Raw genomic sequence first — 18433 nt, 5'->3', positions numbered from 1 at the left:
GAAGGCTGCTTTCCACGTAAGGTGCTGTAATGTAGCCTTATGTATGGGTTCGAAAGGTGGACTCATAAGCTTTGAAAGAACCAGGTTCAGCTCCCAAGGAGGCGAGGGAGGCCTCACTGGGGGGTAAACCTTTGAGTCCCTGCAAAAAATCTTTTACCACTTGAATCTTAAAGAACGAATGCTGAGATGGAGAGCGTCTATAGACCGTAATGGCCGCCAGGTGCACTTTGATGGAGGAGAATTTCAACCCCACCCTGGCTAAGTGAAGCAGATAGGGTAATATCACTTCCTCTTGACATTTCGTAGGATTATATTGATTTTGAATACACCATAAATAAAATCTCTTCCACTTACAGAAGTATGAGTCTCGTAAAAGGCCTCCTAGCTTCCTTCAATAAGGTCATACATTCCTGGGGAAGGTTTAAATGGCCATACTGGAGGACTTCAGGAGCCATGCTGTTAAGCTCAGCGAGGGAAGGTTGGGATGGTAAATCCTCCCCTGCATCTTAGTTAGCAAGTCCGGCCTGCACGGCAGACGCTTGTGCGGCCGGATCAATAGGTGAAGGAGATCTGGGTACCACCACTGCCTCGGCCAGTCCGGTGCTATTAGGATCATCTTGGTGGTCAAGTGTGGCAGCTTGGTCACCACTTTCGGGATTAACGGAAGAAGAGGAAAGGCGTACACAAATGTCATTGACCAGTCGATCAAAAGGGCATTCCCCAGAGACCCTGGTCGATAGTACCTTGAGGCGAAGCCTCGGCATTTTGTTTTGGTCTGCGAAGAGATCTACTTGCGGACGGCCCCATTCCTCGAAAATGTTCTCTAGCACCTCGTCGTTGAGGACCCAGTCCTCTGAGTCTTGAAAGTGTCGACTGAGTGAGTCCGCTTGAACGTTGAGCTCGCCTGGCAGGTGCACCGCCGTTCTGGAAATGTTCCTGGCCAGGATCCAGTGCCACAGGAATTGAGCCTCCAGCGACTGTGTCCTGGAACGAGTACCCCCCTGCTTGTTCAGGTAGTACATCGTGGTGGTGTTGTACGTTTGTACTAAAATGGAATTTTGCCTTATCTCCTTCACTTAGCCAGACTGGGGTTGAAACTTTCTTCCATTAAGGTTCACCTAGCTGCCATTACAGCATATAGGCGCTCCCCCTCACAGCAGTCATTCATCAAGCTGCAGGTGGTTAAAGATTTTTTGCAGGGGCTCAAAAAGGTTTACCCCCCAGTAAGGCCTCCATCGCCTTCCTGGGAGCTGAACCTGGTTCTATCAAAACTTATGAGTTCACCTTTCGAGCCCATACATAAAGCTACTTTGCAGCACCTTACGTGGAAAACAGCTTTTTTGATAGCTATCACTTCAGCACGTAGGGTGAGCGAAATACAGGCCCTCTGTTCTAAAGAACCCTATACTATTTTCATCTGAACAGGGTAGTGATGAGAACTCATCCATCTTTTTTACCGAAGGTGGTGTCAGATTTTCATGTAAACTAGACTCTCCTTACCTACCTTTTTTCCCAACCCCTCATCGCCAGCTGAGAGGGCGTTGCACTCTTTAGATGTCAAGCGCGTTCTAAAGTTCTACCTAGCTAGGACTAAGGCTGTCAGGAAGGCTGACCACTTATTTGTTAACTATGGTGTTGTCCGCACAGGTTTTGCTGCATCTAAGCGTTCCATTGCTAGGTGGATTGTGTCAGCCATTAAATTGCCTTAGCAGCTAGCACAGAAGCCACTGGCCGCTCGGCCTAAAGCACACTCCACAAGAGGGAAGGCGGCTACTGCTGCTTTTCTCAATAATGTCCCACTCTCTGAGATCTGCAAGGCAGCCACTTGGAGATCTGTCCACACATTTACGAGGCATTATTGTCTGGATTCAGACACCAGAGCAGACACTCAAGTAGGACAAGCCTCCTTGAGGAATCTGTTCAATAACTGAATTTGTCAATAGTTTATTTCTCCATGTATAGTGCAGTTCTCAGTTGCCTGCAGGTGGAAGGTGGGCTTGCTATTCTATTCAGTGCTTATGACTATTGATGAGGATCCCCTGGAAGAGAAGGATAAGTTACTTACCTGTAATCCTAGTTCTCTTCCAGGGGTATCCTCATCAAAGTCATAAGCAACCCACCCGCCTCCCCAGGCAAATCTGAGTTTTGTATTATTTAACATGGAGGAAATATATCTTTGTATGTAGGACTACAGTCCCGCAAAGAACAACTGACCCAACTGTCACCCCTGAGGCATGATGGGATATTGGAGTCAGGGCTGCCTTAAAGGCACGGTGCCAGTTTTTACCTGTACAAGGCTTTTCAGTCTCTATGGTATTGTATTGCAATGCAGCCTGCAGGCTAACAATGTTTCATGGTTCTGTATTTTGCACAGTGCTCTTTTTTACTTTGTTTTGAGTGTGTTACCTAATTACAAAAAAAAAAAAAAAAAGAGATTAAGGGGGAATTTTTATACCTATGATGCATTATTGGATAATTGTATATACATTGTTTAGCCTTCTATGGGGGCTGCATCTGCTTGGAAAAAATAATATATGTGTATACATATACAGAGCTGTATATATATATGGTCTTCATATATAATTTTTATTATTTCCGGGGTCCCCGCACATGGGCGGGAATATTCAGTGCTTATGACTATTGATGAGGATCCCCTGGAAGAGAACTAATCTTTTCCATTTGGCCGCATAACCTTGTGGTAGGTTTATAGGCTTCCTTAAGAATGTCCATACATTCTTGTTGCAAATTTAGAAATCCGATTCGAAGACCTCAGGAGCCAAATTGCAAGGTTCATTTCTTGGGGCTTGGGGTGTCATAGCGTCTGTTTTGTGTGAGAAGTTCTGGATTGAGGTGAAGCTTCTCGTGTGGAACTAGGGACAGTTTCAAGAGTGTTGAGGACCAGGGATGGTAGGCACATTGTAAAATGAGTTTGCAGTAGTTTCCTGACATTAATAGAAGTGGCAGAGGCGGAAAAGCATAGGCAAATATCTGACCAACTGATTTATAGAGCATTACCCTTGTACTGTTGGTGTTGATACCTGCTTGCAAAAGTTTGGCATTTTGCATTTTCTTTGGTGGCGAACAGATCTATTTGTGGAAAACCCCAGCTTTGGAGGTTTGGTAGAATTACTGAGGTGGAGTTCCCATTAGTGGACTTGTAGCTACGTCCTGCCAAGAAGGTCCGCAACTTGTGAGATTTTCCCTAGGACATGTTCTACTAGGAGATGAATATTGTGTTGCATTGGTTTACTTCAGCGTTGCTGTGCTAACGGAGATAATTGGACAGAGTGTGCCCCACCCACCCTCAGTTTTTGTATGGAATATATAGATGTAATATTGTTTGTTTGAATTTGGACAACTTTGTGTAGTTAGGAAGACTTTCAATGATAGGTGAACAGCTTGCAGCGCTAGGTGATCCGTTTGGAGATCCTTGTGTTGGGAATCCCATACTCCCTGGATTGTGATGTTCTGGAGATGAGCTCCCCAACCTGTAAGGGAAGCATCTGCTGTGAGAATTATTTATCTGTGGAACTGGGTCTTGAAACGGCCAACCTTTGGATAAATTCTGTTGATTCCAGGATTGCAGAGTGGGTATGTGCAGGTGTCTACCAACAACAGATCATGAAGTTTACCCAGTGACTGTGTCCACTGACAAGACGGACATTCGTGGAGAGGTCTCATGTGGGACTATCGATATACAGGATGCCATCATGCCCAAAAGCTTTAGAAATGTTTTGAATGGGATACAAGTCCCTGTTTGAAACTGTTGAATTAATGATGCTATGTTGTTGATTCGGTCTAGATTTGGGCAGGAGTGTGTTGAGCATGGCTCCTAGATAAGGCTGAATGGTAAGAGGTTGTAGGTTTGACTTTTGTAGATTGATGTTGAACCCTAATTGATGTAGAAGAGTTATGGTTTGTTGAGTATTGTGATTGCAGAGTTTGAGACTGCTTGCTTTTATTAACCAGTCGTCTAGATGTGGAAACATGCATGTTGGGTCTTCAAGGATGTGCTGCTACTACTACTAGACATTCTGTGAATACCCTGGGTGCTGTGGTAATTCCAAATGGAAGAACACTGAATTGATAATGGTTGCCCTGAAGTTGAAACCTGAAATACTTTGTGTGCAGGATGGATGGGTATGTGAAAATATGCATCCTTTAGAACCAGGGTTGTCATGAAGTCTCCCTTTTGTAGCAATGGAAGAATTTCCTGAAGAGTGACCGTAAGGAAGTTTTTGGATATAATGTAATGGTTTAGTGGTCTGAGATCGCGAATGGGTCGGAAGACCCATTTTTGGGGGGGGGGGGGAGGATATGAAAGTATAGCGAGTATACTTCTGTTCCTTGAAATTGTTTTTGAACTTGTTCTATTGCTCCTTTTTGTAATAGAGGAGAATCTGATGTTTTATTGATAGTGTATGTTTGCGACATGTGATATTTGGAGGAGTTGCAACTAGTTCTAGACAGCAGCCATGTTGGACAATATCCAACTCTCACCTATCTGTTGTGATTGAGTTCCAGATTGGTAGACCGTTTTGAAGAAGAACCCTGACTGGTTGTAAGTGGTCTGGGGGAATGGTAAGGAAGTCATGGTTTACGTTTATTGTTTGTGGTGGGGGTATTATTTCCCCGACCTCTTCCTTAAAAATTGTTTCCTCTACTAAATGTTTTTGGACTAGGTTTGTCCCTGATGTTTATTTCCTGCCCCAGTGTCAGAGGAGGTGGATCTTGCAACATGGCTATAGGTAGGCCTAAGAAAGGACCACGATACGTGGTTGTTTGCAAAGCCCCCCATCGATTTTGCTACCTCAGTCAGTTTTAATTTATAGGGCTGCTTTATTATATTCCAGAGTTAGGCCCATGCAGCAAAGCAGCTTATTTCTTATGTTGCCCTCAAAAATAACATTTCCGAGCTCTGACCTTTTGCATACATGACAATGTTGGATTAGGTTCTCCGAAACTAAACTGGTTTACATCTAGCTACGCACATTATCACAACGTCTTGATCTTTATGTACAAGGTCTAGTTCCTTACTACATACAAATGTCATCACTATCTTCATCCACAGGGCACCAGGGCCATCTAGAAATACACATCACTAATCTATGCATACATCGCAAGACCGCCTTCTAATATAAAGGATGAGCATCTCAACAGATTAGTAGAGGAGGAACTTCCGCTGACACAGAGGGTCCTTGCACACTGAGAAATCACCATGCGGCAACCTGACAGCTCAGGAGGGATGTCCAGTTTGTCACCAAGACTGGGTCCTTCCCTCTATCGCATCAGGTAATGCACTGGACCGTCCCTTGGGGGAATTCTTGGCTCTACACACACTCTAGGTACACTTAGAGTAGGGTTTGCATCATAGGAGTACGTTGGATTACTGCATTGTTTATATGCCGGCATATATACAATTGTTTAGCACTATGGTAGAACTACATCAATTTATGATGTTGGTGCTTGTAATCCCGTGTATCTGCTTCTGTCTCCTAAACAATGTATTGTGCTCAAGAACAAGGTTGGTTCAATAAATATTATTGCAAACGTTCCACTGTGTATTCTCCGTATATTTCTCTGAGAGATAAGTAAGCACAAGTGACTGAGCAAAAGGTTCTGTACAGTTTAAGATTCCTGAGGAATCAGGGTTATGTTCAGTGGTTGCCGGAAACTATTTGCTCCCTGGTAGGTTAGGGGGGCATACGGTGGCACTGTGAGCTAGCTGGTCTATAGGCCAACACATCCTGCTGGGGTGTCTGGAATCAGTCTAGACACCAAGCCATTCGTTTACGTTGTCTAAACAATGCGCAGGTCCGACGGATTGGTAGGAATTACACAACAGCATCCACATGGGGGTCTGAAAAGGTTTTCTTTGCCAACCGTGAGGTGTAAGATTTCCTGCTGTACTTGTGCTTGAATCCTGAGACACGAAGCCATGCATGTCTACGAAACAGAATTCTAGTATCAATCACCATAGCAGCAGTTTCAGCAGCATCCAAGGCACACTTTGAGTTGCTAGTTATAAGTTTACCATCATTTACAATTCCCTTCCCTCTTTTTTTGTGTTCCTCTGGAAGGTATTGGAGGAGTCCCTCCATTTCGTCCTAATGGGCCCAATCGTATCTAGTTAATGCTTGGGCAGCTACCAGTTTTCCAGAAGAGTCTATGAAACTAGATTCCAAGTCCAGAGGGGTCACTCTCCTGATCTTTGGGAGTTGGCCCTTTTCCTTGCATTATCCACGACTAGGGAGCCCGGGGTTAATTGATCTCATATAATTACGATCTGATGGTGCAGCCTTATATTTTTTGTCAATACGTGATATTACTCTCGCCTTGACAAGGTCCTTAACAATGTCCTCTGTGTGGCGTACCATGCCTTTTAGGAGTGGTAGGTACTGAGCACTCCTTTGAGTGCTAGATCGGGTTGTAAAAAGTAAGTTGTCTTCTATTGTACCTTTAGGCAAGGGAACAGAATGGTAAGCTGCTACCCTTGCTATGAGATCTTGATACGCAGAAACGTAATCAGGTGGTAATGGCCCTGTGGGATAGAGATCAGGGTCTGTATCCCCATGAGGATTGGCATCTATCTTCCCAGGCATCCCCTGGGTGCATGTCTTGTGGTATATCCTCCTCATCATCATCTAGTATGGGTAAGTGAGGATATGTCACCTGGCTCAGATGGTGTTGGTGAATGAGGCGGTGGAGTGTTTGGTGGTGGTGTTATATGTGCAAGGGACTTGTTGCAGCATCCTTTTTCTTTGGAGGTTGTAGAGGAGCATCTAAAGCCTCCCGGAAAGTTAATTGTTTCTTTGAAGACTGGGTTTTAACAGGCTAAAGCAATATTTTCTTAGTGCCAGGTTGAATCCAGAGATTTTGTTGTTGCTTAGGGTAGAGTCTTTCAAGCATGACATTAGGATTGACTCTGGTGAAGTCTTCCATCCCCAAGTACTTCTGTGGAGGTAGCTTCGACTTAGGTGGAGCTATTGTATCCAAAAACAGCCAGTTTTGGTTTCAGTGTTGATACTGAAGGTCAAGGCATTGTAGGCGCAGAGGTGGAAGCCCCTGCAGCAGCAGATTTTTCGGAGCCGAGGGTGGGGCTTCTGATTGTCTTTTCCTGCGCACCATAGCCTTTTCTGTGGGGGCGGCCCATGAGCAGTTTTCAGTCAAGACCGATTTGGGCTTTGGATCAGGGTAGAAGTACTCACTGCCCGATGCTTTTGTACTGGCTGAAGGGTGGCTAAGTTCAGATCAGATTGAGACTCGGAATCAGAATCGTGAAGAGAGTGATTCCTCCTGTGCAGCTGAAGCTTCCTCGTCTTCGTGTTGCCGACCGTAGATGTCCGGAACAGCGTCCGCTTGCTTGTGCTGCATTTTTTTATTTTACAACAAATAATCGGTACAGGTTCATAAAATCATATTTCGTCACCATTGCCATTACACACATGTATACAGTTACAGTATTTCTTTAACTTCCTGTGTCCTTTGCAGTTTAACCAGAAAATGTGCTGCATTTCTTGGCGCAGAGCACATCAATCTCCAAGGGTCTTTTTCGATCTAAAAGATTTGCCGGCCTCACAGGTGTACTCTCTATCGGACGAGAGGCATAGGTTGCAAACTGAGTGTTGGTTGGTATGGGGGTACTTAGAATGACACTCCGGTCTGTTCCGCTTATGTACGGAGTATAAAGACCTCTAATGTTTACTAAAGCCTTACATCTTATCAAAGCTGCTTGGCGCACCCCACACAAGAGAGCCATGTTGCAATCTATGTTTAACATTCCACAGAATCCTGACACCCAATGTGAATGCATTCCATTCTGGACCTTCACCATCTTGTTACCCCTGCAAGAAGATACTACGAAAGTTAAAATTCAGGTTTGCTTCCAACAGTACTGCTACTGACAGCAGTGGGCCCTAAAAATCAAGACTACTCCTTTAAACACTGCATCTGATAGAGGGAACATTGAAACTAAAGGAATGCCCCCACAGTTCTTACCAGAGACTGACCCATCGAAATAGCTTAAAAGGCAACTTCAGACACTCAATTCTCATTCCGCAGCTCTGGAAAACAAAGGACCCTAAAATAGGATTGAAACAACTGACCTTTATTTCCCCGGTCATTCATCCCTGTCAAGAACACCCTCCACACACAACACAGGATTTCATACTTGCTGCCATACCATCTTCTACCCCAAAACATGGGACGCTGAAGAGCATAGCAGGACCTCACCTCTCATGCCACTGCCTTCCTCTTGAAATGTATTGCGACCTTGTTCATCAGTCTGCTCACTGCCAGATGATGCCACGCTGCTCTGAGGGGATAAGGGTGCATGGTCGGAGGAAATGAAAGCAGATCTGGCACCCAGCTCATCTGTTCCCATCCAGTCGCTGGAGACTTGCTGACTCGTGGGAATCAGTGACATGGAGCGCTTCAGTGGGCTGGGGTGGATTTGGCAGGAAAGAACTGGAAAAGACAGTAAAAGTGTCAAAATTACCTAGATCAGGGTTCTGCAGAAGAGACATTATTAGTTAGGTGTTTTATAGCCTAAAACACCTACACTCCGTAGTGCTTATTTTTTCCCCCATGCTACACACTAACAGCCCCCCTGCCAAACCCAAAGAGCAATGTTAGCAAGTTATCTTTTTTTATTTTCTCCGACTTTACAGAGATTAACAAATTCTTATCTGGCCCTACTCGTCATATTTCATAGCATCTAATGTCCAACAGAAAAGCAAGAGAAGTAAATCTTCAGCCTACTGAAAGTATCCGAGCGGATCAACAGGGTAAGGGTAAAGGAGGGAGGATGCTCACAAAGATCATACATTCTACCACTGTTGGCTAGAAGACAAATTACTTTTCAAATAACTAGAGAAAAAAAATATTTATATATATATATATATATGATGCATACAGGGTTTCGATTTAGTTGGGCAGCCTTTCCAGATCATATCTCCAAAGTTGGGATTAGGTCATGCGCCCAACGCAAGGCTTCCTTATAAGCCTTGCGTTAGGAGCATGACCTAATCCCAATTGTGGAGATATGATCTGGAAAGGCTGCCCAACTCTCGGTTTGAGAGATGTAGAGTGTCATCTAGGACACAATCTCAAACAAACGTTACACTGTGATAGCTTGATCAATTATTAAACTTCTGGAAACATGTTATTCAATGTTTAAAGGAAAACACTGCCTGTAGCTGAAAAAATACTACCAGGGACTCATAAAAGCAGGAAAAGGACTTTCGAACTCAAGACTATCAAGGGCAATTGTTTTAGCATTTGTGTTGTGAGCATTTTGGGGGATTATACTAGCAAAGACTTTGAAGCTCATAATCTCTTTACATCATGACAGGACCATTACTGTAATTTCATCTCAGAGTATCACAGTAGTGAGAAAAATTGATAATAAATTACTTACACTGAATGGAAACTTATATAAAGGTCACAGATATGTGAAAGAAAGGCTGCCAGAATGGCAAAGTTCTCTTCAGAAAAACACTCTTCTGAACAAGTTCAGGTTGGGTAAGAGATGAGGCAAAAAAGGCAGAGTCCGGTAGAAGAAAGAGGTGATAAGAGGGAAGTGAGGATAAGCTTGCGGGAGGTGGTGGAAATGATTAGATGGAAAGGTTATTTAAAAAGGAGCAAATACAAGTGATCAGGAACAAAATAATTACCAGTTTTGCAGCTTGAAGTTTTCTGGATTCACATGTGCATTATTCCGCCATCTAGTGATTGTGTCCGGAATTGTAATTTTTTCCTTTTTCTGTGGGCATCGACCATCATTTGGTGGTATGTACATCCCCTGTGTGACATCAGACCGCACCCCGGATGTTCCTGTGCATTGTCGCCATCTTCAAATCCTTTTTTGATTATTTTCTGGTATACTTTCTCCTTGTTCTTTTCTTTCCAACCTGGTTGCATCATCTCCCATTGCCAAGGAGGTAGGTGGGTCGCATGTAAATACGGAAAACTCTTCAAGCTGCAAAACTACTCCTATTGGTAACCAACCATTTTGTTTTGCAGCATGAATCCTTTTCTGGATTTATATGCTGTACATTAGATTATGTAGGGGTATCCCCTTCCCCTGGGTTGTTTGGGATGAAATGTGGAAGTGTTCGCAAACAGGTGGTGAAGCTTTTTGTCCCACCTGTGCTCTTTGTTCATCTGACTGTCCACACCATAATGTTTTACAATGGTGTGGCGACGCCCATGTGGGTGCTGCGCAGATGGCGTCCATGGGAACGCTTAATAGGAATGCTAGTGTTGCGCCTTTTTCCTTAATGAGTGGACTCGAGCGTGTGGGCAGTGCCATCCCTGCCCTGGAGTAGCAAGTCTGTATTGTTTCCACAATTCATTTTGAGATTGTGCCATTAGTTACTGGAGGTCCCTTTATTGCTTTGCCAGAAGAGACAAACAACTGGTTTACATAGCGAAACATCTTTGTTTCTTGTAAACAGTACATTAAAGCCCTCTTTACATCCAACGTGTGTAGGGCTCTTTCAGTCTGTGTCTTTGGCTCTTTGAAAAAAGATGGATGCTGAATGCTTTGGTTGACATGAAAGTGGGTCCCCACCTTGGGTAGGAACTGTGGGTTAGTTCTGAGAACGACATTGTCTTCATGTATTTGCAGGTATAGCAGGGCTAAAAAAATAACAAATTGTTACTAGATCTACAGGTCTAGTAACTTAAAGAATCTACTCAACCTTCCTGGAATGCACTTGATTTCTGTGAGCAAATGTGACAAGTTAACAACATGATTTAAAGGTATTTTTATTGCTCATTCACTTTGTGAGCAATAAAGATGCCTTTAAATCTTGCCACATTTGCTCTGCCAAAAGTCAGTTTGTTTTCCTACTCAACAGAAAGGGTAAGTAGGACCTAAAAATAGCTTGTCCTAATAAAATCTGGCTCGCAAATGCGACCGGATTTTTCGAGCCATGTATAGTTACTGTATTGTTAGTGATTGTTGTTCGCTCACTCTGCGTAGTGATGTGACTGCAATTAGAAACCATGTCTTGTGTGAGTGATTTGAGATCCGTCTTGTGCATAGGTTCAAATGGCTGTGTCATTAATTGCGTTAGCACAGTGTTTAAGTTCCATAATGGTGCTGGAAAAATTATCTTGATGGAGCCCTCCTTTAAGCTCCTTCCGAGAATCTCTTCACCACTGGTGATGTGAAGCTGTTACACAAAAGCATACACCAGGGACACTTCATGTATCTGTTCCATTTTGCAGCATAACATTTTCTTGCAGTAGCTTTCCTTGCCTCTTTAAGGACTTCCATTGTCCTGGGTAGCATTTGTAGGACCCAAGTTCTAGATATTCAGGAGCCAGGCCACTAGGCTGACAGTTGTTGGCTACAGGTGGTACACTCTCCTCTCCTGCATTATTAGCAGATCCTGCACTGCTTGGATTGCGATCATTGGTCCCCTGGGCATCTCCATTAGGTCAGAGTACCAGGTTGGTCTGGCCCACTATGGGGATGAGGTTTGTCCCTGGTTGTCTGGCTTTATCCAGCAGCTTCAATATCAGAGGAATTGGAAAAAAAGTGCATGCAAATCTCCATGACCAGTTTACAGACAGGGCCTTCCCTTCTGACTGGTGGTGTTAAAACCTGGAGGCGAAGTGTAGGCATTTTGAGTTTTTGGCCGCTACAAATAGGTCAGTTGTTGGTCTACCACAGACCTTGAATATTTTCTCCAGTGTTTTTTGTTTTAGTTCCTACTCATTGGAGCTGCTTTCTTATCTGCTTAGTCTGTTGCCTCCTTAATCGTTATCCTTGCTAGGTGGACAGTTTGTAGTGTGATATTCCTTGGTATTCTCAATTTCCATATTTCTTGGGATAGTTTGCTCCAATTGAATGATTTCGTGCCTCCCCGTTTGCTGAGATAAAACACGGTTGTGTTGTCTGTTTATATTAGTACGGTCTTGCCTGTTATATGTGCTTGGAAAGCCTTCAGGGCTAGGAAAACAGTCTTTTCCAGGTAGTTGATGCGTTTCAGCGCATCTGTGTTGTTCCATTGTCTGCATACCTTCAGGTTGCATGTGCGTGGTCCCCAACCTTTGTGGGATGCATCCATTGTGATTGTGACTGTCTTAGGGGTTTTGAATGGTCTCCCCAACGTCATGATTATTGATTTCCAACTTTGTATCCACTTTTGTATTTTTGTTGTGACAGCTACTAGATCCTCCAAACTGCCGATGACTTGAGACCACTTGTTGCAAATCACATGTGCAGTCTCATACGTATTATGAGTTGTATGCATGATGCCATCATGTCTTAGTTTCATGACAGTCCTCATTGTCAGAGACCGATCCCTCTGGTAGAGGAGTCTGCTCTGATTGCCTCTGCTCTTTGGTTCTGGGTATGCTCGTGCAGTCCTTGAGTTTAAGGTTGCTCCCAGTAATAATTTTACCTGTTCTGGTTGTGGTTACTACTTCTTGTGGTTTTTGTTTTGATTATGCCTTTACTAGCCAATCGTACAAGCATAAGTAGACATGGCTACCTTGTCTTCTTAGGTGTGATGCTACCACTGCGAGGCACTTTGTGAAGACCTGTGGAGCTGATTTTGCGCCAAATGGTAGCAGTGTGAATTGGTAGTGCACCTTGTCCAATACCAATCTAAGGAATTCTTTGTGTTTTTGGTTCATAGGTGAGTGTAGGTAGGTGTCCTTTATATCTAAGGTTACAAAACCCCTTTCTTAGGAGTTGAATTACTCCTTGGAGTATTGTCATCTTGTAGAGTTGTGCAAGCATGAATTTGTTAATGAATCTGAGATCCAGGATTGGTCTTCGAGTTAGCTCTTGTTTTAGGACAAGGAAACAAGGCGAGTAGTTTCCTTTGTTTGCCTTCCTTGTTGGGACCCTTTCTATGGCTTTCTTTTGTAGGAGTTCATTTACTTCTTTTATGAGTTAAATGGTCTCTTGTCCTTAAAACCACATTGGTTTTGGGGAAACGTGTGGTGGCTCCTTGACAGTATTCATGACTTATCTTGTTCAAAATCCAATTCCTGAGGTGCGTTTTTCCCCATTCCTGTAGGTAACCTCCTTTTCTGCCACCCACTGGTATTTTGTGGTAGCATGTGGTGGTGTTGGGCAAGTCACTTGCCTGTTGTCCCTCCCTCTCTGGGGGTCTGGCCTCTTTCCCCTTCCATGAAAGGGCTGCCTAGCAGTGTGTTGCCACGGTTGGTAAGAGGTGTTTTGCATGGCTTCGTGAGGTGAATGGTGCTCTGCCAGTGGGCATTCGGAATGCTGTTCCCCCTCTTCCAAAGGAAGCCCTACATTTTAGTACCACCATATTTTGAGTTGTTGCAATGCCTCATTCACCGGGGCATCTCCAGTAAACGGCTTAATAATAGAGACTTATATCTCTGGATTGAACCCGGACACTGAGCCAAGCATGTCTGTGTTCTGCCCGTACACATCTGACAAATGCAAAAACAGTTGGACAGAATGCAGAACAATGTCATACATTCACCCCAGTACAGAGATCTGGGCCTAAATCCATCGTTTTTTTGCTCACCATGCCATTTCAGTTTGAACCCAGCCATATGCAAATCAGTCTTGACCCTGTGCCTCATGGGAACAGTCCAGCCCGAACTGCCAAGCCAGGTCCTCCCTGGACTGGAAACAAGCATCCTAGGACCGGATTCAAGCTAGCCTGGCTGATGACGGCTGATTAGCCAGAAACCGGTCCCAGGATGCTTGTTTCTGGGCCAGGGAAGAAATGGCTTGGCAGTTCGGGCTTGACTTTTCCCATGAGGCACAGGGTCAGACTGATTTGCATATGGCCGTGTCTGAACTGGGGTGGCGGAGTGAGCTAAAGAATGATGATGGATTAAACCCAGATCAGTTGACTGGGGGCGAGTGCTTGCAATGTTCAACACTCCGTCCATCATCCCCTTTGGTTTTGCTTCATACACATCTGACGGCTGGTAGTGTATGCTGCGTCCAAGGCTCATTTCAGGCATCACTGCCTTGACCCTCTTCTTGCACTCCTCCGGTAGGTGTTGCAGAAGGATCTCCCTCTTATCCCATTGCTGATGTCTGTACCTAATCAACAGGGCATTCATTTGAATTGCCAATCTGCTGCCGAGTTGCAGCCCCACTTCTCCATTTTACTCCCCACCAGGTCCAGGCTCCTACTTTCCTTTTCAGGAGGTGGGCCTGCTGAGGTATGTGCATTATTTCTCTCTCGCGAATGCAAAGATGAATAAATCTGCAGGAATCTTTCCCTGGATATAGTTGGGATCTGGAGTAGATGACTTCTATATCTTTCCTACTCTGGGTGTAAAAGCCCTTGCAGTGGCTGGTTCACGGAATGCTAACTTCCCCATGTCAAATATGCTCGGGAGCATGGGTAAATAAAGGTTCCCCTTATTTGAGGCAGCCCTGTTCATAAGGCTGTTGCAGAGGGATAGGTCATCTGGTGGAGATGGGCATAAAGGGTAGTTGTCCACACCATCTGCAGACTCAGCGTCGATATCGTACCAGGATTCTTCCTCGAAACCTGTTGCCTCTCCAGCCTCCTCAAGTTCGTAGAACACTTCCTGCTCCTCTTCGTGAGTTTCTGGTGCTGCTGGGGCCTCCGAGGCAGACTGGTCGCCCTCAACAGATGTCGAAGGCTTGCAAGGGATCTGAAAATCCTGTTTCACGCCTTAAGTGGTCTACAAGATCCTTGGCGTTTCATCAGGACATGGGGAGGTGGTGATGTGAGGTAGGTGCACAGACTAAGTATCGTGAGTGGGGTACTAATCGCCCTCTCACAGATCCAGTAAGGGGGTGGTGTCTCCTGCACAAGTTGTGTGTGGTTAGGAAGTAAGTTATGCCCCCGTTGATATTGACCTACGAGGGGAGTTAGAGTTACTCCATGAGCTAAGCGGCGTAGGAGGCCCACACCATTTAGGGGGGTTACTCAGGTGACGGCACTGGAAACCTGCCCGATCCAGACGCCAGCTCGAGCTGGATCTGTGAGAGGGCGATTAGTAACCCACTCACAACACTTAGTCTGTGCACCTACCTCACATCACCACCTCCCCTGATCCTGATGAAACGCCAAGGATCGTGTAGACCACTTAAGGCGTGAAACAGGTCGACCTCTCTGTAAGCTACATCAGACACATAACGTCACGACAGGTAACTATTAACCTACAGGTTTTTTACTGTACCAAGGGTACCTCATTATTAAGTCACCTCTCAGTTTTTGGTAACCCTTAGGTATTTTTACTCACTTTGCACACACTACACTCACTGCCTACCTTGGTACTTCCCCTCCACATACCCGCATGCACCCATCGGCAGTTCTCTAAAAGATCTCCGCAAAAGAGACCCTTCGGGGGACCCGTAGGGCATTGCACCGCCGGCCCGAAGAGGAGCAGACGCCCGATGATGAAGCATGACATCCTTCGGGGTGTGTGAGGGCAACAAGAGACAACTTGTGTCTCCCCCCATCCCTAGTACCTACTCCTAGACCTCACTCTTCTTCCCTTTAACTAATGGACGGAACAGTGCCTCCCTTGTAAGTACCTCATTGATTTTTAGGAGCATAGGCACTGGACCTTAATTAGCTCCTGGTCCCCCTCTCTCCTATTTTGACATTACATTGTTGTAGATGCAAGAGGTAACAGATGTTCTGAATGGAAGCATCTAGTGGGCGGATCTTGTTGTGCGTGCAATAAATGACTAATTGCTTCCATTTTGCCGCATAACATGCCCTTGTTGTAGGGCGCCTGGCTTCTTTGATAATTTTCATACAGTCTGGCGGGAGATTAAGGTAGCCAAACTCTAAGATTTCAGGAGCCAGATTGCAAGGTTGAGTTGATTGGGATCCGGGTGCCTTAGAAGTTTGGGTGAGAGGTGTAGATATTGATGTGGTACTACTGATAGTACAAATAGAGTTGTGAACCATGGTGGTCTTGCCCATGTTGGGGCAACTAGGATCATTGTGAGGGAATGTTGTTTGAATTTCCTCACCTGTAACAGAATGAGTGGGAGAGGTGGAAAAGTGTAAGCAAATTTGCCTGACCAATTCATCATCGCATTGCCTTTGAACAATGGGTGTGGATACCTGGATGCGAAGATTGGGCGTTTTGGTGTGTGGCAAACAGATCTATTTCTGGGTATCCCCACATGCGAAAAAAATGGAAGAAGAACTTGAGGATGAAGTTCCCATTCGTGGATCTGCTGTGCTTGATGGCTGAGCAGATCCACAATCTGATTGCGTACCCCTGGTAGATGCTCTGCCGGGGGTATATCTTTTGCGGAATGGCCCATCTCCATATGTTTTGCGCTAGTTGCGATAGCTGTAGTGAATGAGTCCCCCCCCCCCCCTTGCTTCTGTATGTAATACATTGCTGTCATGTCTGATTTTAACGCTAGGAAGATTGCTAACAATTCCAGGTAGTTGATGAGAAATAGTTTTTGTTGGGGGGGGGGGGGGGCCAGGTAACATGAATAGTATGGGTTTAAAGATTAGCTCCCCAGCCGGCGAGTGATGCGTCTGTTAGCACTATCTGAGACTGGCTTGAGGAACGACCATCCTTTGGAAAGGTTCTGTGTGTTCCACCATTGCAGAGAGCGATGGGTGCGGTCGTCCACCAACACCAGATCGGTTAGCTGACCATGAGCTTGGTTCCACTGACGTGCTAGGCACTCTTGTAATGGACGCATTTGTAGTTTTGTATGAGGAACGTGAAAAATGCAAGAGGCATTCATCCCTATTAGTTGCATGAACACTCCCGCTGGTAGTTAGTGTTGTGGCTGAAATCTTTGAACTAGCGCCTGTATAACACTTAGTCTGACTGGGTTGGGATATACTAGGGCTGTGAATTTACTGTAGCTCCTAGATACTGTTGTATTATGAACAGTTGGAGCTGGGATTTGCCCAGATTTAGTGTGAATCCCAGACTGTGAAGCAGTTGTATTGAACGGAGTGTGTGTTGAACACAGCTGTTGTGGGATTTTGCTTTTATGAGCCAGTCGTCCAGATAAGGGAAGACATGAATCTGTGAGGACTCCGAACGGTAGAACTATGAACTGGTAGTGTTGGCCATCTACCACAAACCTGAGATATTTCCTCTGAGCAGGATGAATGGGAATGTGGAAGAAGGCGTCCTTCAGAGTGGAGATAAAGTCTCCTTGCTGTAAAGTGACCATGTGGAAGTGGTCTGATTGGATATAGAAGTTGAGCGGTCTGAGGTCCAGTATTGGTCCGAGAGAGCTTTTTTTGGAATTTGAAACTGGAGGGAATAGACCCCTGTGCCTTGATGAGGCAAGGGAACCAGCTCTATTGCATGTTTTTGTAATAGTGAAAGAACCTCCTGCTTGAGAAGCATCAGGTGTTCTGATGACATTGGACCCCGTTTGGGAGGAATGTCGGGAGGGGTAGAGTGAGTTCCGGGCAATAAACATACTTTGATAATTTGTCTTACCCACTTGTCTGTTGTGATGGAATTCCAGGCAGGTAGGAACCGTGAGAGACGTCGCCCAACAGGAGTGAGATGATCGGGGGGAAGCACAGGGAAGTCACGGTTTGGTATTAAGGGAGCTGCGGGTGTTATTACCCCTGCCTATGCCCTTGTTGTTATTCTCCCTGTAACATCCTCTAGTGTATCCTCTGGAAAAAGAGCTCTGATTGGTACTTTTGTAGGACGGGTGTTCTAGTGTATTTGTTTTGGAGCCTGCTCTATAGAAGGAACGCTGAAAGGAGCCTCTGGTAGAGGGTGACTGTAGGGCTCCCATAGACTTGGCAGTCTGTCCCCTTTTTTTAATCTTTTCCAAAGATGTGTCAACTGCAGGGCCAAAGAGGTGCTCATGGTCAAAAAGCGGATTAAGGATGGTATTTTGTACCCCTTGTTTAAAACCAGATACGCAGAGCCAGGCATGTCTGCGTAGCAAAACACTGGTATTTACTGTCCGGGACGCGGTCTCTGCTGCGTGGAGCACGCATTTGATGGATGTATTGGTGATTAGTTTGCCTTCCTGTATAAGGTAATTGGCTTTGTCCTTATATTGTTGAGGTAGGTGTTGAATTTGCTTTTCCAGCTCATCATAGCGAGCCCTGTCATACCTTGCCAGAAGGGCTTGTGCATTGGCTATTTTCCAGGAGTTTGCAGCATGAGACTCCATACTTTTGCCTGATGCGTCTAATAATTTAGATTCTTTGTCGGGAAGTGGTGTCACCTGACCCCTGAGAGTTTGCTCTCTTGCGTGCATTGGCTACAACCAGGTAATCTAAAGGAAGTTGACCCTTGATGTATATGGGGTCAGTGGGAGCTGCCTTGTATTTCTCATCTATTCTGGGGTTAAGAACCCTCGCTCTAACTGGGTCTTTGAACACCTCAGTCGCGTGTCTAAGAAGAACTTTTTGCATTGGCAAGACAAGCGCAGATTGTTGTGGCTGTTCAAAGGTTTCTAGAAGAAAATCCTGTTCTA

At 45.1% G+C, this 18433-nt stretch overlaps 1 protein-coding gene across 1 annotated transcript in view; it reads right to left on the bottom strand.

Moving 5' to 3' along the window:
- Positions 1-18127, bottom strand: part of LOC146797775 (protein Smaug homolog 2-like) — an 898446-nt gene extending 880319 nt beyond the window's left edge. The window contains exons 1-2 of the mRNA XM_085627650.1: positions 17977-18127; positions 8233-8466 (exon numbers count right to left, since the gene is read on the bottom strand). Of these exons, the coding sequence (XP_085483776.1) occupies positions 8233-8466; positions 17977-18127 (385 nt within the window). The remainder of the gene's footprint in view (positions 1-8232; positions 8467-17976) is intronic.
- Positions 18128-18433: the final 306 nt, after the last annotated feature.

The sequence above is a fragment of the Triturus cristatus genome, chromosome 9 (genome assembly GCF_964204655.1).
Source record: "Triturus cristatus chromosome 9, aTriCri1.1, whole genome shotgun sequence".
NCBI lineage: Eukaryota > Metazoa > Chordata > Amphibia > Caudata > Salamandridae > Triturus > Triturus cristatus.
This window is presented reverse-complemented; position numbering and strand designations above follow the sequence as displayed.